The sequence below is a fragment of the Pecten maximus genome, chromosome 3, assembly GCF_902652985.1.
Source record: "Pecten maximus chromosome 3, xPecMax1.1, whole genome shotgun sequence".
NCBI classification, from domain to species: Eukaryota; Metazoa; Mollusca; class Bivalvia; order Pectinida; family Pectinidae; genus Pecten; species Pecten maximus.
In genome coordinates, this window is record NC_047017.1 from 31,667,956 (window position 1) to 31,690,314 (window position 22,359).

The 22,359-nt window shown below is 35.7% G+C and overlaps 1 protein-coding gene across 7 annotated transcripts in view; it reads left to right on the forward strand.

Annotated features, from left to right (window-relative positions):
• LOC117323910 (annexin A6-like) overlaps positions 1 to 22,359 on the forward strand; it is a 96,950-nt gene that overhangs the window by 38,890 nt on the left and 35,701 nt on the right. For 4 of the 7 annotated variants that reach the window (XM_033879440.1, XM_033879439.1, XM_033879442.1 and 1 more), the window contains 9 exons: positions 5,268 to 5,421; positions 5,763 to 5,857; positions 6,000 to 6,113; positions 6,434 to 6,518; positions 7,966 to 8,045; positions 8,459 to 8,524; positions 8,766 to 8,946; positions 12,491 to 12,594; positions 22,156 to 22,179. In XM_033879440.1, the coding sequence (XP_033735331.1) occupies positions 5,268 to 5,421; positions 5,763 to 5,857; positions 6,000 to 6,113; positions 6,434 to 6,518; positions 7,966 to 8,045; positions 8,459 to 8,524; positions 8,766 to 8,946; positions 12,491 to 12,594; positions 22,156 to 22,179 (903 nt within the window). Of the gene's footprint in view, positions 1 to 1,662; positions 3,345 to 5,267; positions 5,422 to 5,762; positions 5,858 to 5,999; positions 6,114 to 6,433; positions 6,519 to 7,965; positions 8,046 to 8,458; positions 8,525 to 8,765; positions 8,947 to 12,490; positions 12,595 to 22,155; positions 22,180 to 22,359 lie in introns of those variants that run through there. The other 3 variants (XM_033879435.1, XM_033879438.1, XM_033879437.1) reach the window with 3 other exon arrangements.

The window sequence follows — 22,359 nt, forward strand, 5'->3', positions numbered from 1 at the left end:
GCTCCTATCGTGATTTTTGTACCTTCAGTAGTTTGAACCATCAATGAATGTCATCATAGTCTCTCTACTGTAACACTTGTTTATATGTGATACCATGGTGTCACCTTGTCAGTCTACTGTAACACTTGTTTATATGTGATACCATGGTGTCACCTCGTCAGTCTCTCTACTGTAACACTTGTTTATATGTGATACCATGGTGTCACCTCGTCAGTCTCTCTACTGTAACACTTGTTTATATGTGATACCATGGTGTCACCTCGTCAGTCTCCCTACTGTAACACTTGTTTATATGTGATACCATGGTGTCACCTCGTCAGTCTCTCTACTGTAACACTTGTTTATATGTGATACCATGGTGTCACCTCGTCAGTCTCCCTACTGTAACACTTGTTTATATGTGATACCATGGTGACACCTCGTCAGTCTCTCTACTGTAACACTTGTTTATATGTGATACCATGTTGTCACCTCGTCAGTCTCTCTACTGTAACACTTGTTTATATGTGATACCATGGTGACACCTCGTCAGTCTCTCTACTGTAACACATGTTTATATGTAATACCATGGTGTCACCTCGTCAGTCTCTCTACTGTAACACTTGTTTATATGTGATACCATGGTGTCACCTCGTCAGTCTCTACTGTAACACTTGTTTATATGTGATACCATGGTGTCACCTCGTCAGTCTCCCTACTGTAACACTTGTTTATATGTGATACCATGGTGTCACCTCGTCAGTCTCTCTACTGTAACACTTGTTTATATGTGATACCATGGTGTCACCTCGTCAGTCTCTCTACTGTTACACTTGTTTATATGTGATACCATGGTGTCACCTCGTCAGTCTCTCTACTGTAACACTTGTTTATATGTGATACCATGGTGTCACCTCGTCAGTCTCTCTACTGTAACACTTGTTTATATGTGATACCATGGTGTCACCTCGTCAGTCTCTCTACTGTAACACTTGTTTATATGTGATACCATGGTGTCACCTCGTCAGTCTCCCTACTGTAACACTTGTTTATATGTGATACCATGGTGTACACCTCGTCAGTCTCTCTACTGTAACACTTGTTTATATGTGATACCATGGTGTCACCTCGTCAGTCTCTCTACTGTAACACTTGTTTATATGTGATACCATGGTGTCACCTCGTCAGTCTCTCTACTGTAACACTTGTTTATATGTGATACCATGGTGTCACCTCGTCAGTCTCTCTACTGTAACACTTGTTTATATGTTATACCATGGTGTCACCTCGTCAGTCTCTCTACTGTAGCGCTTGTTTATAAGTGTACTATGATGTCAGATCGTCAGTCAAGCTTTGAAACTCACTTTTTATATTAGTATGAACTTGAATAATTTATATTTGCTATTCGTTTCAGCATTAAATTTTGAAATTGCGTGTGATCATAGCAATGACTTGAACACAGAACATTTTAGTGTTACATGTATAATTAATAGATGGATCATCTTTATGATGAGAGCAACATATTTTTCATGCAGAAATAAAAAAATTAAGGGAGATGTTCTGTGTTTGCCTTGTTACAGCTAGAAAGTTGTTGAAAATAGAATGTTTTGTTGATAGCAAGTAAAATTCTGGTGAAGTGATGCATGATATTAATGAATATGCAAATATTTATCTGACAAGGTCACTCAGCATTTTCTGTTTGGAATATATGAGATACAGGGCTCCTCTCAGTGTAACTAATTTGTCCTTACATTTCAATTTGATCTTTTAATGCTGCTGGGATGTCCTTGTAGCCGGAATCAAAAGGTCTTCGATCAAATCCATGTAATGAGCAGTTGGTTGGGTTTGATGTTTTGCCTCCTATCATGTCTAACAGTGTCCGTATACAGATGTATATAGGAGTAGCCAAACATCAATCCAATCATCAGAATCATAGAAAAAAACTGCCAAAGCATAGAAATTTAGATAGATCAAGGTATGGCAGGTTCCTTCATACTGATTCCACGAGGAGTGTGGTGAGTACTGACCCTGTGGGGAAGGTAGAAAGTTCTAAACCAGGCCCTGTGGGGAAGGCAGAAAATTCTAAACCAGGCCCTTTGTGGAAGGTAGAAAGTTCTAAACCTGACCCTGTGGGGAAGGTAGAAAATTCTAAACCTGGCCCTGTGGGGAAGGTAGAAAGTTCTAAACGAGGCCCTGTGGGGAAGGTAGAAAGTTCTAAACCAGGCCCTGTGGGGAAGGTAGAAAGTTCTAAACCTGGCCCTGTGGGGAAGGTAGAAAGTTCTAAACCTGGCCCTGTGGGGAAGGTAGAAAGTTCTAAACTTGACCCTGTGGGGAAGGTAGAAAGTTCTAAACCTGGCTCTGTGGGGGAGGTAGAAAGTTCTAAACCAGGCCCTGTGGGGAAGGAAGAAAGTTCTAAACCAGGCCCTGTGGGGAAGCTAGAAAATTCTAAACCAGGCTCTGTGGGGAAGGTAGAAAGCATTCAACCCTCTTCTGTAGGGAAGGCAGCGAGTACTCAACCTGGATCGTTGGGAAAGACAGAAAGTACTCGAACCAGCCGATTGGGAAAGGTAGAAAGTACTGAATCCGGCCCTGTTGGGAAGGTAGAAAGTACTCAACCTGTTCTGATAGGAAAGAAAAAGGACTTTATCCTCCGTACGAAAGGGAAGACTGAAAACCATTATGTCACACCCACAGATCACAGCATCGAAACACAAATTGCCAAACTAAAACAGGTGAAGGATAATTGTTTAAACCATAACCCAGTTTTACCTGCCATAGGTTCTTATTTTTCAGTAGATTTACATAGAGATTCTTTACCTGTACAAATAGACTCAAAAGGTGAAAATGCAAATTTAACTGATGAGTATGAAAGTACAAAAATCTTAGATGATGAAGTTAGTGGTTCAGTACACTTGTCTCAAGTAGTGACTGGTGAAGGAGATGACATGGGTAACAATAGACCTGGGAACTCAGCACTCTCCCTGGTGGGGAGTAGTGATGATGGGGAAGGGTTTACAATCGGGGTATCTATAAGGGGCATTGATGTAGATAGAAATGAATACACTCAAGTCCGGAGCAGTGATCAGAACTTTCCAGAACAGCTTCGGAAGGACGAAGAATCTTCAAAGATAGTCACAATCACAACAGATTTGTCTACTGCTCATATGGACAGACAATACTCTTCTGGGGGACCCAAGAACTCTAGACAACCAATGAGAATGGATTCGGGTAATGATTACCCGCCAGTAAGCAACAACCTCAATCTGAAGAAAGGATATCGAAGCTCAGATAACAGCCTGTCCTCCTCTGTGGGGAAATTGTCGTCCCTGACAAGATCAGAGGGCAGTTTGGATGGCTCAGACAAGGCAAGCTCCTGCGTATATCTTCATGTGTTGGTATTGTGTGCTACTGTGTCTGTCTACCTCTCCTGTTATACCTCTCCTTGTCAAATATAACAGCTCACAAAAATTACAGTTATAGTGTTAGATAATATTGCATGAAAATTTCTTGTTACCATCAGTACTTAAAAAATGTTCAAATAGTTTTCTGTGAAGCATATGTTGAATCAGGGATGTATTTAGTCTATGTTTGTCCCTGGTTCAATACCTATAATGCCATTTTAAGGTTTGTGAGACACAAGGAGGAGTAGTAACTGGAGATACTGGTGATGAGTGTGTACTTGATTTGCTGTTGTTTATGAAACCATTTCCTTACCACTTCATGTAAGATGTAACAAACTTTGTGAAAGTGAGGCAGATTCAGCTAGATATTGCTTGAATATCTTGAGAGCTTGAAGCATAATATGATTCAGCTGATTTTGATAACATCAGAGTTGTATGTATCGGACTAAAATACAAAAAACACTTGACCTTTGTTTGCCTTGTCATATTAGTGTTGTTTTTTTGTAGCTTGTATTGCACAAATGGTTTGTACATAGATCTGTGTTCCTTAAATTTCTACTATAAAAGCAAAACAATTAAATGCATCAATTTAATAATATTGTAATTGAATTAAAAATTGAAAAAGTTTAAGTGATGGTCTGCACACAGTATTTTTTCATGAAATTTGTTTGTTTTAAAGACCTTTCTGTTTTCACTCTCCAGTTCTATGGCACATTTTTCTGTTCTGATAAGTTCTATTTCCATTCTGTCCAGGTCAGGTAGATCGCCCCCTACAATACATGTCACCCTTCCATCATCACATCTTCCGGGTTTGGTGAAACAGCACAAGCATATCACTTATTCTCCATAATTAAAAAACAAAACAAAACTTTAGAATGTTTAACTTTGATAAATGCTGATTTCCGTGAACCTTAATGCAAATTTTGTAGTACAGTATTAAGAGTTATGATAAAATATGATATTTATGATATTTTGCTGAATCTCCTACAACTACTACAGCCTTGTATTTTTGTGCATGCTTTTGAATTAATGTTGTTGTAAACTTTGAACCGATTGTACTGTTGTAAAATGTTGTTTGATTTTTACTTTTCTATAGTTGTTGTTATTTTGTTGTTGTGAATTAAGTGTTTGTAGACAATTACAACATATGGACAAGTGTTGTCCATTCCAGTGAGTATAAAAAATATACATGTGTTTTCAACTTTAAATATGCCTTAATCTGTATTCAAGCAGAACTGTTGTTGTATATTTTTCCCAGGAGCTTCTCAATATGTAATTGTACAATATTCACATTTTCTTTTTCAAATATTGATATAACATTTCTGAAAGGTAGTCATGTTGCTATAATTCTCATTGAGTTATATGTGTGGTCCAGTGGACACCTCAATACCACAAATCAAATTCTGGACTGCATGAATTCATGTTTTTTCCATATAAACTTTGAAATGATATAATGATAGTCAGGAACATCTAACAATAACTGGGTTTGATATTAGTAAGTTACTTACAGAATGGTGTGACTTACGTGATGTGTTCGAGTGATCTTTCTGGTTTTTGTGTGCAGGACAATCAAGTGCTTTTTGCGTTTGATGGAGTTCATGTCATTCATTAAATAAAATTTGTTTGACATTTGAAAACATGAAAACAAAACAAAACAAAAAAACAATCATATATCTAGTATGTTCTAGCTATAGTGCAATTACACACTTATCTAATAATGCTGTTTTGAAAGATTAAAAAGTGATAATGATTGATTCACATTGATTATAAATTTTTCTATTTGTCTTCTAGTTTAAATTAAAGAAAATGACCTTGGTTACGTTTTGTACGGTAACAAAGAACACAGTACTGTGGAATTTATGCTATTTCTAATTTCCATTAACACAGTACCATGATGACTCGAGATCAGAAACAACAGAGGGTGGACGGACAAACCGGTCAGATCGCTCTAGTATCCAGGGTGACAAAAAGGACCCCCAGCAGGCACAGATGGATAGTGATGCTAAACAACTGTTCAACGCCTCCAAGCTCATAGGCAGAGGCAAGTTTGTTGAGGTCTCCTATACCTGATGTGAAAATTATAATGTGAATGTTTTAAAACTGAGTCATCTAAGGACCAGCTTAAACACAGGTTTCCATTTCTAAATCTCTAACCTTAAATAGTTTTCCACATAGCTTTAGACAGCATGCTCTTTTGTTTCATTTTTGGCTCTGTCTATTGAGGTGTCAAAATTAATCTATCATTTCATTAACATTACATGGGTGTGGTACATAGAAAGGAAATCAAGTGGCATTGTTAGTCTGCCTTCAGTAGTCACACTATATTTAGGGTGTTAATGAAGAGAGTTATCTCCCTGTAACCATTGTTTGTTCTTACTTCAGTTCACCCTGAAGACATCATTATCAGGACCTGTGTGAGACGCAACCAGAAACAGAGAATGAAGACTAAAGCCAGATTTGAGGAACTCTATGAGCTGGTGAGGAAGAAACTGTTTATATTTTACTAATCAGTATATTATGTGTATCATGAGATATTAACTAAACTGACTGTTGTAACTATTGACTCATTATCTCTGGTTTAGGAAACAATTATATACAAGATTGATCATTTATCCACAGGAGCTGATTCCAGAGTTGAAGTCAGGGCTTGGAGCCAGCTGGCACCTTTTGATAGATGCTCTCCTGGACGACCGCACCACTTCCTCAGCCAGGGCTATGCATGATGCTTTAGAGGTATGCATCTGTTGGATGATACTTCATCTTAATTTGTACGCAAATTATGTCAAACCTAGCCTGTATAACAAAAACCTGTCTATTAAGTCCACCTGATTTGGTGCCCAATGTAGCACAAGTAATGGCATATGACTCTATAATATAAAAAACACCTGCCTAGAGGTCAATTTTCTTTGCTCCTTTGACAGACCTTTATTGACAGATGTACATCTATTTTCTGAGATTCTATGTTTGTATGTAAGTACAGGTCTGTGTGAAGTCATCATTCCTTTCTGAGTTTTAGTCTGTAGTATAATACTAAGTACAATGACTTCTTGCAGGAAGGGAACTACAATACAGCCGTAGAGATTTTATGTCTGAGTACTCCGCAGTCCCTGGCCACATTGAACGACCTCTACAACAAAGGTGACAGATATTACCTATTTTAAAGACTGTATACTTTGTCTATTATATGTCATGCATGTAATATTTTGGTGTATATGTCACTAGTGTAATATACCCTTGAGTGTTTTTCATTTGCTGCACAACAGTCAGAAATTGATTGTGATGTCATAATAATGGACAATGGTGTGAAGTCATGAATTTTACATTTGCACAAAAAAATGATGGCCTCCATTTGATTTTGCCTTCCACATTTTCACTTTAAAACCTGTCAAAATGCAAGGTTTCTAAGTTAATATGTGATTAAAAGCATCTGATTTTTTTGTTTTCATTTCATATGAGGTTTTATTGTTGTTCATTAAAGACAAAAGGAATATTACCCCATGACTTACCATTCAAGATATTCACAGGGTAAAATAATTAGAAAGGTTAAAATACTGTAGAATTTAACAATTATAGGAAGCATTGCTTCATCACATTAAATAATTGGTGTATCAACTGCTGTGGTCAAAGTTCAAGGCCACGAAACCGCTACGGCCAAAAAAGATTTTATTTTCTTCTATAGGATACTTGACAGCATTACAGTTATCTCCCCTACACCAATATTTTACTTAAGAAATAATTAACAATGATTCGTGTATTATTGCAGGATATACAACGAGGACGAGGATACTTTGCAATTAAATTAATAACGAAGGCCGCAGGCCTGAGTTATTAATTAAAATTGCAAAATATCCGAGTCCGAGTTGTATATCCTGTAACAATACACGAGTCAAAGTTGATTATTTCTATTCTACCATGTACTGTTCAGTTCTGAGATCGACCTCTTTCTAATAGAAAAACAGCAAAGAAACCCCGGGAAAACCTTGTAATTTATTTGTTGAGTATTGCATTATTTGTTGATGAAATATACAGGCAATACAGTACTACGATCAAGAGCATCTATCATATGGAATTGATTTTGAAAATTAAAAAAAAAAGATAAAAAAAAGAAAAAAGTGGGGGCCTCCGTAGGATTCGAACTCGCGTCGTGATAAAAATATATTGAAAGACTAACCCATTAGCCCACTCGGCTATAGTAACCTTTTATGAAACGGTTGAATATTAGATATTTAAAATTGTAACAGCCGTGACTCACGAGCGTGTACTATTGGCACGAGCGTGGGTTATTGGAAAATAATACACATGGTTTTTAACCAATCAAAACTGGCGTTACATAGCAAACATGGTAGAATAGTCAATCATGCACCTATATTTTCATCTTTTCATCAGTTTCATGTGTATAAGCAAGTTTGATTTCTGTAGGGGACACCAGTTTAGATTTTCGAAGTTTTGTGAATTTATAACTGTACTTATCAGGTAGTACTTCACATGTCTCAATCTGTTTTATTTATTACGTATAACCTCATATAATAAAATGTTGATAATAGCATTATGTTATTAGGTTTTACATCAATGTTGTATGTTGTAGACTATGCTGTGAGTTTGGAAGGAGACATCACTGATAAGACAGAGGCTCCAGAACAGACACTACTACTTGCCCTACAGAAGGTAAGGCAAGCCTGTCGTGTTTATTCTGGACTTTTCCCAAAAGACTCACAAATATGTATACCCAGTACCAATCAGAAATAACGACAACTAGTTCTATTTTTTATATTATTTATTCCCTATGGTGATACACCACAGAAAACTGTATAAAAACTCTCCCTATTAGCAGTAAATATCTGAGTGAGGTCAGGTTCTGTGATGAAATATTCCTCGTTTTCCCTGGTAATAAACAAAATAAATCTGTATAATTAGAACACTGCCTTTCAGTAGTAAATAAACCTCATATCAGGACAGTTAAAGGGTGTCTCCTGGGACATATCATCTGTTCTTTATTCCACATAGATCCATCTAGATCCATCATAAAAATTCATCAGACCTAAACATGGCTATAAAATGAGTCTTTATGTCCTTGCCAGGGCCGTGATGAGTCTGTAAAGGTAGAGGAGAAGCAGGCTGAGAAGGATGCAGATTCTCTGTACGAGGTAAGCTTCTAGAGTTTAGAATTGGAAAGATATAGTATGGTAATTGCCATCAGATGGCTTCAGTTCGCTGACTTACTTTTTGTTTTGACTTTTTTGAATTTTAAAGAAATTAGATGTAAATTCAATAAATAGAAAAGCTTACTGTTCATTATTTGAAAAACAAAAACCAGCAAATTTATCAAGAGATGTATAACAGACAACACTGCACCTAAAATCTTGATTGAATATTTTGATTTTGCAGTCTGGTGATGGTCGTTGGAGTAGTGACACAGGCCCTTTCATTAAGATGGTTTGTGCCCGTAATTTTGCCCATATCCGAGTTGTCTTGAACCTGTATAGAGTTCTGACAGGGGGCAAGGATGTGACAGAGGATATAAAGAATGAATGTTCCCGACAGTATGCGGACTGTCTGGTCACCATGGGTATGTTGATGTTTCACTAACCAGTCTAGGTCATGTCCCGAGAGCAATATCTGTGTGTCACAAATAATAATAATATGTACTTCAGACAGGGGGTGAACCATCTGATTAAAAAAAAAAAAATTGAACTGTCAAATCCAGAACTCTTGTTTTGAAAGCAGATTATTGAACAAGTCAAACTCAATAACTCTCTAAATTTCCTAAATTCCCTGTGAACCAACAATGGTAACCTTTTTAACAAAATAGGCCATATGTTCAATGTTGGCAAACAAATTTTCCTTCTAGGTTTTCCTAGGAAAACAGGTGTACATCATGTTTTTTGATAAGCCATGTATTACCATTGGGTCACTCTTACCTTAGTTTAGGCTTTGACTTTGGTCAAAGTATAAACAATTAACAAATTAATATGCATTTCCTGGAAATATCTCAGCAACTTCCATGCTAAGACATCAAATTTGTTATGGAGGTACTTATAAGGAAGCTATTTGATATATTCATGACTTTGGTAATACAGTGACCTCTATTTGACAATTGACATTGACCTCAGTAAATAATGAAGTATAGGTTTCTAGGACATACATGTACTTTGGTTTCATGTAAAGTATAGACTTAATGGACTTGGGAAAATATCATCACTTCTGTTTGACCTTTGACATCCAATGCCTAAATATATTTTCCCATGTCATATAGGTTTATATATGTCTTTAGGCTTGATATGTCCTACAACAGAGTCAAGAAATATGTTTGGTATCAAAAAGAATAATGTGATCTGTTTGATCTTTGGCTTTTTACAAATTACTAAAATACAAGTTTACATAGCATATCTCACTAAATTGTTATATGGAATTCCATCTTGGTATAAGGCACTTTATCACAAACCAAAATGTGAACCTTGAAACACAGGTTCAGTCGACATATCTTGCCCACCTGTTGGGAAATCACACTTAGTAGTCAGGCGTTACAGATTAAGAGAATATGAGTTGAATGTTTGGTGCTATTACATTTTCTAAACACGATTTAAGACTTTGTAGCATTTCTATTTAATTAGCTATGGTTCTACTGAGTATAAATTAATCTTACACAGCCATATGTATCTAAATCAAGAGCTTTTCCAGTATGCAAGGATTAGACTGAGCATAGACAATTAATGCTGGGAAACGTTATTTTTGGATGTAAATCAGTAGATTTTTGGTACGATAATTTGAGGATGTGATCTCTGTCATACCCAGTAGTAATTCAATTGTCTGGCAGTGTAGATGAAGGGCTGATTGAATTGGAATACCTAATGCTTGTAGAAATGCTGTGATATTGTAAAGACTCTCTACAAAACATGCAACATGTCCATAGTAATAGATTTCCCACAGGAGATCATGCCAGAGTCAACTTTCCTTCTATAATTATGTATTCCATTCTGAACTTGTTTTTTCCCCTTGATGCTGATATAAATGCAATACAAATGAACTGACATCAGGAGATTTAAGTGTGTTTGGTAATGCAATGTGAAATCTCATTATCCTCGTACCTGATAAATAATAGCTGTTTTGATGTGCTGGTTTCTGCTTCTGACGTTTCCCACGTGTTTAGAAAGGAAACATAATACTACCGTTGTCCCTTTGAATAGCCCCAAATTGTCATTTTGAATTTTGACGTATGAATTTTTTAAATGCTTTTCTAAGGAACTCCTGAAGAGATATTCTTGAAATATAAGAGGCATAGTTAGTATAGGTTTTTGTTGTACATACCATATGTTGAAGATTGATATTTAACTTGTATTTTTCTATTACAGTGAATTGTGTGAGAGGGACTGATACTAATATTTATATTTTTAGGTCACCTGAGACAAAGTCTCATTCATGGGTAAAGGTCAGGGGGGGTTGGCAAAAAGGGTTTTATCGACTAAAATTTTAGAAATCTTCTCAACTCCCAGATATGGTAGATTCAAATGCTCTTCACAAACAAAATTGTGAATTTCATGATCCTGGGGTCTCACATTTGCCCCTTGGGAGGAGGTAAACTTTACTGTAGTTTATTTTAAAAAAAATCTTCTTTTTTTTACTATATCATTTATTTCATTTCTATTGCACTACATTCTAACTTGGTTAACATTATAATCATGGGATGACAGTTTGATGGTATGCACATGTTGCCCCTGACTGACCCCCAAGGACTGATGGTTGGGGCCAAGAAGGGTCAAATTAGCTTCATATACATCATAGACCACAGAAGGTAGAATCAAATACTCTTCATAGATGGAAGGGTCTTAAGGTGCTATACAAAAATTGTGAATTTCATAACCCTGGGAGGAGAAAAACTTTACTATAGTTTATATAAGGAAATCACATTTTTGACTATCATTTGTTTCATTTCTATTGGAATTAGCACTTTTGGAAGGCAGTTTGCTGATATGCAATTATTAGGCCCAAGTGATCCCCAGGGGGTGATGGATGGGGTAAAAAAGGTCAAATGTACAGAAATACCAGGTATATACATTCTGTATATCAGAAACTTAGGTGACCATTAAGGCCCATGGGCCTCTTGTTCTTGCAGTGAATTGTGTGAGAGGGACTGACACTTATTTATATTTCTCTTTATTACAGTGAATTGTGTGAGAGGGACTGATACTTATTTATATTTCTCTTTATTTCAGTGAATTGTGTGAGAGGAGCTGATACTTATTTATATTTCTCTTTATTACAGTGAATTGTGTGAGAGGAGCTGATACTTATTTATATTTCTCTTTATTACAGTGAATTGTGTGAGAGGAGCTGATACTTAATTATATTTCTCTTTATTACAGTGAATTGTGTGAGAGGGACTGATACTTATTTATATTTCTCTTTATTACAGTGAATTGTGTGAGAGGAGCTGATACTTATTTATATTTCTCTTTATTACAGTGAATTGTGTGAGAGGAGCTGATACTTAATTATATTTCTCTTTATTACAGTGAATTGTGTGAGAGGGACTGATACTTATTTATATTTCTCTTTATTACAGTGAATTGTGTGAGAGGAGCTGATACTTATTTATATTTCTCTTTATTACAGTGAATTGTGTGAGAGGGACTGATACTTATTTATATTTCTCTTTATTACAGTGAATTGTGTGAGAGGAGCTGATACTTATTTATATTTCTCTTTATTACAGTGAATTGTGTGAGAGGAGCTGATACTTATTTATATTTCTCTTTATTTCAGTGAATTGTGTGAGAGGAGCTGATACTTATTTATATTTCTCTTTATTACAGTGAATTGTGTGAGAGGAGCTGATACTTAATTATATTTCTCTTTATTTCAGTGAATTGTGTGAGAGGGACTGACACTTATTTATATTTCTCTTTATTACAGTGAATTGTGTGAGAGGAGCTGATACTAATTTATATTTCTCTTTATTACAGTGAATTGTGTGAGAGGAGCTGATACTTAATTATATTTCTCTTCATTTCAGTGAATTGTGTGAGAGGGACTGACACTTATTTATATTTCTCTTTATTACAGTGAATTGTGTTAGAGGAGCTGATACTTATTTATATTTCTCTTTATTACAGTGAATTGTGTGAGAGGAGCTGATACTTATTTTGCTGATAAGATTTTCAAGAACATGTCTGCCAAAGACCAAGACTTTGTAAACATGTTGGTAGCTCGGTCTGAGGTAAGTTGATGTTTCAATGAAAATGGTGATCTTAAGTAAACTTCTCACAAATGAGATGATTGTGTTGAATGATCCTATTGAAAGACCTACATTTCCACTGCTGTATATACTGATAATGGAGTCCATTATTTCCTAAAAGAACTTTCCTACATTACCTTGTATACGTTCTTCAATGTTGGTTTGTATTCATGCAGTTTTAAAATCTTTAAAAATCAATCACAAAGTATTGCCAAGGGTCCAATTTTTAGGTGACCTGAGCAAAGCGTCTGTTGTCATGCATAGTCAGTTGTCTGTCGTCCATCGGTCGTTGTCAGTTGTCTGTTGTTAGTTAACATTTTCTTATTTTTGATAAGGTTTTGCAGAAACCTTCCTGGGCCAAAGGTCAACCAAAATTGTGGTCCTCGCCACTCATGTACCTGAGGGGCAGTGCCAAAAGATATCAAATTGACTGAAAAATCTTCTCAAGACCCATATATAATAGAATTAAATACTCTTCATAGATCTATGGAAGTGTCTGGAGGTGCTTTTTCAAAAATTGTAAATATCATTACCCAATTCTGGGTATCATGTTTTTCCTTTGGAGCTGGCTAAACTTTAGTTTATCTAGGAAATCACATTTTTGAGCATAATAATTTGTTGAATTTCAATCGGAATTTATTCTAGCTTGTTTAGAATTAGCAGTTTGATGGTATGCTTATGTTGGCCCTGACTGACCCCCAGGGACTGATGGGTGGGGCCAAAAAGGGTCAAATTGACAGAAATTTCAAAAAATTTCTTCTCAAGACCCATATAATGTAAAATCAAATAATCTTCATAGTTGGAAGTGTCTTACATTTACTAATTAAGGTTCTTTACCAAAATTGTGAATTTCATGAACCTGGAGCCTCACCTTTGCCCCCAGTTTGGGATGGCAGTTTGATGGTATGCACATGTTGGCCTGACTGACCCCCAGATGTACTGCAGGGCTAAAAGGGTCTTATTGACAGAAATATTTCAGAACCCAGGTGACCATGAAGGCCCTTGGGTCTCTTGTTGGATACTGCCAAGGTTCCCATTTTAGATAAAGGAATTAACCTTTCTCTTAGATTTTATTTGATAAAACAGTAATGTAACAAATAGTTGTTAATACATGTAGAAGTATTACACCAGGGGTTCTGTAGAGCTGTGTTTTAAGTAACATTTATTGAACTGCTGTCCTTGCTGCAACATTTACATACTTTTGGCATCTTTTTATCAAAGTTCAGATTTAACATCAACATTCCTGTAGGATGAAGATTCATAAATATTCTGATCTCTGTCCCTCTTACTAAGGAGAAGGTTGTTCTGTCTGAGGTAGTATTGACTGTGACATTCATCGTAAATGCCAGGAATGTTTAGGGCTGTCTGTGACAGAGTAAGAGTATCTATGATGACTGTATTGGGTACCAAGGATAATTTCATTGGGTTTTTTTCCCCTTTTGACTGGGCCTAATCAATACATCTGGTAATGTACTGAAAGCGCTTTGTAGTCATTGTCCCCAAAGAATTTGTTTCCATTTTGTCTGTGTTTTCGCTGGAAACAATAAATGAGAAGTGATGGTGATGACGACAATTTTGTATATAACTCCCCCACAGTTTTCCGGACTGAACATCAGCCTGTCTCCATCTGGACTGGTACTCGGGTTTCCTCCAACATATACCATTTTAACCAAAATTGTAAGCTGACACTTCAGTTAGGGTATCCTGTATAAAACATTTCTATAGTTTTAATGAAAATCTTCATTTCACAAGCTTAAAATAAATTAAACCACGCCTAACAAGAGTATGGTAATTGTAAGTCATTGTTATAAAATGAGTATAATTAGTTATTATATTCAATATCTGTCAGAATCTAGATTTATTTCTATACCAGTGATAGTGTGATCAGTTCATTACAAGCTTCCAACAAAAATATTGTTCAAATCCAGTTTAGTGTTTTATGTTAATCGTGAAGATCAAGAAAAAAGAATGATTAGATATAGATGTTTACTGAACAAGAAACAAGAATGATAAGATATAGATGTTTACTGAACAAGAAACAAGAATGATTAGATATAGATGTTTACTGAACAAGCAACAAGAATGATTAGATATAGATGTTTACTGAACAAGAAACAAGAATGATTAGATATAGATGTTTACTGAACAAGTAACAAGAATGATAAGATATAGATGTTTACTGAACAAGAAACAAGAATGATTAGATATAGATGTTTACTGAACAAGAAACAAGAATGATTAGATATAGATGTTTACTGAACAAGCAACAAGAATGATTAGATATAGATTTTTACTGAACAAGAAACAAGAATGATTAGGTAGCAGTGTACAGTAAAAATGCCCAATTCTGAAAAATATGGCACATGTTTTAGATATGTGAACATTGCCAGTTAACCCTACATATTACCTCTAATAAAGTATATATATTTGTAATCTTTACAACATTTGCAATTTTAATACAGCTCTGAAGGATAAGTAAACTTATTTTTCTGTGATTTTTAGAGCTGTGAATACCATGGTAACAGCTTAAAAATTGCTAAAAAATTGCAAAATATTATGATATTTGACCCAAAATGACAGAATTCTCTACACAATTTTTCTTTCTGAAACCTATTTGAAATTAAATATGTCTATCCCAAAGACAGAATTAATCTTGTTTTGACATATGTTGTAAATTAAGTTTTCCTGCTATCTTACCTTTTCTGTGGGCTTCCATTTTTTGCTGTAGGCAGAACTAAATTTCCTGTGTAAACACACTTACGGAAAATCCGGAAATTTAAAATCCGGAACCAATTAATTGATTTTTGTTTTAACAAATGTGAAGCCTGTATGTACTACTTCATACTGAATATACCAATTATAGTGTACATTTATTTTTTCATTTTTTTATGCATATCATAATACAGGAGTTAAAAATTGTCCATGGCCAGGCTGTCCTACTGTAGTGTGCTACCTTAGATATAGATGTTTACTGAACTTTATACAGGTTGGTCCCTAGTTGTTGTTTACAGTGCTTGTTTTCATGAGAGTACATAGAAAATAGAAAAAGGAATCATTACAGTGTAGCTACAGCTGTTTGATTACAACTTTATACAGCTTCATACTTCCCTGTACTCCAGTGGTCATTTGTCAGATGATTCAAGGTGGCGGTGTAGAGAGACATAAAATCCATAAATAGTTGTGATGTACAAAAATCTGTTGACGTAAAATATTTTGACTTCTTCTTACTGTTGTATGAGTGCCTGTAACCTTAGATTTCAGACTAAAACAGATATTTTAACTTAAATAATGTGACTTATTGTTCAAAATACAAATAGAATTAAACATTAACTTGAGAACATAAACAGAAGTCAATAATAGCCAAGATAATATGTCTGTATTAGCTAAACTGTGGTGTAATTACATAAACATGTGGCCAGACTTAGATTACATGGCTGATGGACATTATATCAACTGCCTGTCACGTAATTATATTGGCACTGCAAGACAGTAAAGTATCTATAACAGCCATTTGTTACCTGTTATCTGTAGTACATTCTGTCGGCACTAAAACCTAGTTTGGACTTAGGTTTAGTGGTTATATGGACATATTTGGCTTGCTGAGTTTACAGAATGAATTATAGATTACCAGTAGACTGACCGAGTTAATAGAGGGTTGTAGGAAAGACAAAAAAAAGAATAGCTTATTGAAATACAAAATTAGCAATACATGCACAAGTTGATCAAAAATGAATCCTTCATATGACTTCTCAAAGTGCAACATCCTGGAAGGAATTAAAAAAAGAAAAAAGAAAAGAGTTCTGAAACAAATGTTCAAATATAGCAGGTTCAACCCTAGCAAAATACTAGCCACAATGTACCTCGATCTATCTCAATTGATTGAGTGTAAGACTAGTAATCCAGAGGTCCCGGGTTGGATCCCTAGAGGAGGCATGGAAATTAATTTAATTTATCAAGCTGTCTGTTACACAGGGGAGGTGTATTCTTAACCTCATAATCAAAGATAAAGTATGGAGCCATATGTTAGACACACTGAATGTGAAGAGTGTAAAGTATACGACTATTCAAGGAATAGACTTTGGCCCTTAGTAGTAATATTTCCCAGTGCATGTTGAGAGTTGATTAGGACCTCACAAATCATTTCAATGGTTGTCATTTTTAATTACACCTCCAATGTTACATACAATAGTTCATTAATCCTTGTGAATCACTGCCAGGAGGATTTTTAAGTTTTCTTCAATTACTGCCATTGAATGCCTGCTGGGAGGATTTTAGTCTGTCCTACCAGTCCACTATACATTGATTAAGTGTTCCGCTTCCTTATACTTTTACTTTTCTACATCATGAACATTTATCTAGAAACATATTGTGCAATATGAAAATAATCATACTAGTTTCTATAATACAGTGAAATCCGTCTGTTATGAACCAGTGTTTGATATGAAAATTTGCTTGATACAAACAACATAATTATCCCCTGCCATTTCCTTCTTTGTTCTAACCAAATTATAAAGCTTCATACCAAATTGTTTATAAAATAAGTTTGCTTTTAACACACATATTTCGTGGTCCGATGAGTGATTTACCAGTGGATGTTATGGATTCAGCACTCAGCTGTACAGCATGTAAAAGTTATTTTATAAGTGTTTTTGCTATAAGTTGGTGTTTCAAGCCTCCTTATAAGTTGGTGTTTCAAGCCTCCTTATAAGTTGGTGCATCAAGCCTCCTTATAAGTTGGTTTTTCAAGCCCCCTTATAAGTTGGTGTTTCAAGCCTCCTTATAAGTTGGTGTTTCAAGCCTCCTTATAAGTTGGTGCATCAAGCCTCCTTATAAGTTGGTGCCTCAAGCCCCCTTATAAGTTGGTGTTTCAAGCTCCTTCTAAGTTTGTGTTTCAAGCCTCCTTATAAGTTGGTGTTTCAAGCCTCCTTATAAGTTGGTGTTTCAAGCCTCCTTATAAGTTGGTGCATCAAGCCCCCTTATAAGTTGGTGTTTCAAGCCTCCTTATAAGTTGGTGCCTCAAGCCTCCTTATAAGTTGGTGCCTCAAGCCTCCTTATAAGTTGGTGCATCAAGCCTCCTTATAAGTTGGTGTTTCAAGGCTCCTTATAAGTTGGTGTTTCAAGCCTCCTTATAAGTTGGTGTTTCAAGCCTCCTTATAAGTTGGTGCCTCAAGCCTCCTTATAAGTTGGTGCCTCAAGCCTCCTTATAAGTTTGTGTTTTAAGCCTCCTTATAAGTTGGTGCATCAAGCCTCCTTATAAGTTGGTGCATCAAGCCTCCTTATAAGTTGGTGTTTCAAGCCTCCTTATAAGTTTGTGTTTTAAGCCTCCTTATAAGTTGGTGTTTCAAGCCTCCTTATAAGTTGGTGTTTCAAGCCCCCTTATAAGTTGGTGTTTCAAGCCCCCTTATAAGTTGGTGTTTCAAGCCTCCTTATAAGTTGGTGTTTCAAGCCTCCTTATAAGTTGGTGCATCAAGCCTCCTTATAAGTTGGTGCCTCAAGCCTCCTTATAAGTTGGTGTTTTAAGCCTCCTTATAAGTTGGTGCATCAAGCCTCCTTATAAGTTGGTGCATCAAGCCTCCTTATAAGTTTGTGTTTCAAGCCTCCTTATAAGTTTGTGTTTTTAGCCTCCTTATAAGTTGGTGCATCAAGCCTCCTTATAAGTTGGTGTTTCAAGCCTCCTTATAAGTTGGTGTTTCAAGCCCCCTTATAAGTTGGTGTTTCAAGCCTCCTTATAAGTTGGTGTTTCAAGCCTCCTTATAAGTTGGTGTTTCAAGCCTCCTTATAAGTTGGTGCATCAAGCCTCCTTATAAGTTGGTGCCTCAAGCCCCCTTATAAGTTGGTGTTTCAAGCCTCCTTATAAGTTGGTGCCTCAAGCCTCTTTATAAGTTGGTGTTTCAAGCCTCCTTATAAGTTGGTGCATCAAGCCTCCTTATAAGTTGGTGCCTCAAGCCTCCTTATAAGTTGGTGTTTCAAGCCTCCTTATAAGTTGGTGTTTCAAGCCTCCTTATAAGTTGGTGCCTCAAGCCTCCTTATAAGTTGGTGCCTCAAGCCTCCTTATAAGTTGGTGTTTCAAGCCCCCTTATAAGTTGGTGTTTTAAGCCTCCTTATAAGTTGGTGCATCAAGCCTCCTTATAAGTTGGTGCCTCAAGCCTCCTTATAAGTTGGTGCAGCAAGCCTCCTTATAAGTTGGTGCAGCAAGCCTTCTTATGATTTGGTCCCTCAAAGCCTCCCTATACGTTGATGCTTCAAGCTCCATAATGCTACAAGTCTCGATTCTAATGCCTCTCAGGTGCTTCAAGTCTAATATTGCTATTTTTTGTTGTTCTGTTTAGCTTGTGATTCCAGCCTGAAAATCAGAATATTTAAGATAAGAATAAATCATTTACTGAAGAACAATGTCTATCTACCTGGTGATAAAAATAAAATCATTACAAGACAATTGTTTGAAGATGAAAAATGAATGATCTAAGTCAGTTTTGATCAACATTTAATCAAAATTCATTGGAGTATTCGTAGAAGTTGCTAACCTTTCACTAAGCTTTATTCTGGTCCTATGGGATTTTCAAGCGTCAAATTTTACATTGTTTCGGCAGTAATACAGACGTTGGTAACATTACTTATGGTCTGTACCGATTATCCTGTTAATAAACCGAGACAAGAAAGGTTTGTTTGGGGAAAAAAGCTTTTTGACAAATTACAAAAATTCAAAGACAGTTTACATTATGCAGGAAATGTTGCCTACACATCTCTTTACCTCCTACTGATGAATCATTTCTGGAAGTACAATTTGTAAGGTAGCATGTTTACGAGACAAATAACTCAGGAGGAAACATATTTCAATATTTGTTTCTATAGTTACACAGACAAAGATTGTTTTGATGAAAATATAAGGCTTTTATGACTTCTGTAAGTGTGTTTTTACAGCACTGTAGTCATGTTTGAGAGATACACACTGTCAGACAGGATTTGTTATCTGGGATGAGGACAGACCACCGACTGTGTTGGCGATATCGATTTTTGTATTAGCTGATGGGTCCCCTCTATTACAGATATTTGTTTTAACCACTTCCTGGTCATGCGGGTTTTCAACTTCTGTATGTCTGAGACAACAGCTGCCTTGGTAGGGACCATAATGGCCAATAAAGACATGTGTGGGGACTACGAATTGAGATCTATGCATTGAAAGGACCAAAAGTGTCAATAAATGCATAATGTAAGGGCCGAACGGGCCATAAATACCTTTAACATACATGTATGGGAGCATGATGATCCATGAAATATATAAGCACAAGAGTTCACATGCATTTAGTTTACCACTTTGGCCATCAATATTGTCGTTAATATGTTTTGAGGTACATTTTGTAATAATTAATAATGATGCTGTTTGGTTGGATGTGTGTGAAGGGGGAATACTCAATTCCATTTAGCCAGGTTACACTAGCTAACTGATTTATCTAATGCTTGTCAAATGTTTGAATGGGAGTAATTGGTAGGAAGAACAATGGGTATTTTTGGCTAATATAAGAATACACCTGTTTTTAGATAATATTGGAGAGCTATTGAAAGTTCGGTTGAAATACTGTCCATGAATGATATCTCATTTCAAAATTTCATGGTCATTACCAAATTTCATATTTCAGACAACTATAACTCGCATGTATTTCATTGTTTGGTCTGTCAATTCATGACCATGAAAAATAAAATTCATGGATTTTAGGTATGTTTTATTCAAACCATGAAGTTTTTGTAACAATATTGCATGGTCATATTAATGGTTTTGAAATATTTTCATGACATTTTTGCTATTTGAATAAATTATGTATATTAATGAAGGTTGATGGATATCTTGGGCCAGTGACACTAATTTGTGAGGTCTCACAGAGGTCTCACAGAGGGCTCACAGACGGTTTCATAGGAATACCCAATCCTCAGCTATTGAATGACTGTAATTGTTTATGTTGGGAGAGTATCCTTGCCACACATTGTAGGCTTTCTCTGTCATTATGATATCCTTTATGAGTGGGGAGAAGATCTACTTCATGGCAGGGTTTGTATCAGGCTCATTATTGCTATATTTCACCGTGTACAGGTGTGACAGGGAGTGTTACAGACATCTACGTAGGTTGTGTAGATCATCATCTTGGAAACCCTAATGTACATTTCTAAACGTAGATGTATAAATATATACTTATTAAGGATCTTTGTGACTACCACCAAAAACAGAAACTTTGCCTTGCCAATATCTTTATTTTAAATTTACATGTTGCAGAGCTTTTCAAAATATCCCTTAAAAATATCTGAGAACACATTGAATAGGCTTTTTTTCATAAATTAAAACGTATATACACAGTATTTTACTGGAAATTTTATTTTTAGTGCCTTTCAAACTGAATGCTATAACGATGATTCCACTAAATTATGATTACACTTAATGTACTAAAAATGTATTTGTATGTTGTGTTTCTATTGAAAGTATTGTGGGTGGTCCTATTCCTGTCAGTCTGTTTAAATCCATGTATCTCCTAAAATATGAGTGTGTTTACATAAATAGGTTTACAATATTAATACAAAATAATGTGGGAATTAAAAAAAGGGGATATGGATCAACTTAATTCCTCTCTGTGTGTAAGCCTCTCTGTCAGATTATACCCAAATCAACAACAGCATTATATACATGTGTTAATTCACATTAAAAATAGAGTATTAAGCCAAACTGGGTTTTGAAGCATGGATATTTGAGCTTAAGTTTATCTATGGAGCCAAACCCCAGTAATGCCAATTGGCTTTGTCCTGCTTCCCACAGGTACACGGGATACAAATTAAGGGGAAATTACTGTTTGTGAGAATTCTCTAATGCTTTACCTTTAGTGGAATATGGGAACCTTCTATAAGATACCAAAATGCATTGTTCTTGAAAAACAGTGCGTGTGCATGATTTCCTGGTTCCAATATGAGTAAAAGCATTGTAACCTCACTAAGTGATGGTAAATGTTCATATTAGAAACCAAACATGCTTAAAATAGGCCAATAATCAGAATATTATACCGTTCTCTGGGCCTTGAAAATGATTTGTCATCCATAAACAGCACACACATTATCTAAGGTCCTTTTGCATGACAAAAGGAATCTGAAATCTGGGGGAAGAGAAGGCATTTAATGATGACAGGATCATTGAATCATTATTTGATTAATATGTTGATCTCCAGAAGCATAAATAATTATGTAACATTGTTTAGAACAGAGTGCTATGTACAGTACAGCTGTTAAGGTAAACATTCATTACATCGTTTTCTACCTTCCTGAAAAAAATACTGCATACTTCAAATTCTCAGGAGCATATAGCACTGCTCTTTCCTCCCTGTGACATCCACAAACAGTAGTGGTTTTAATTAATGGTCCTAATGGATCTTTGATTTCAAACAGTGCTGTCCCATTTGGACTGATCATTATTGAAATGAAAGCACTTAAACAGAAAAAATTTGATAATTTGTGATCAGATGTAAACAAAGTTTTCCATTCATCTACATTATTCTCTCATTTTGAAAGGAAACAAAACAATGTGCTAGCAAAGTGAGTATATTCATTTCATCAATATTTTTTTGTATTTTGTTGTTTGCATGCATTTCTTTATTACTTTTGTTTATATTGATGAACATTTGATGGTACTTCCTGTGTGTTTTACCTTGATCATTGGTATTGGGTTTCCTTGACTTTCCACTATGTAGAATATTTTTTAACCATCATCATTCA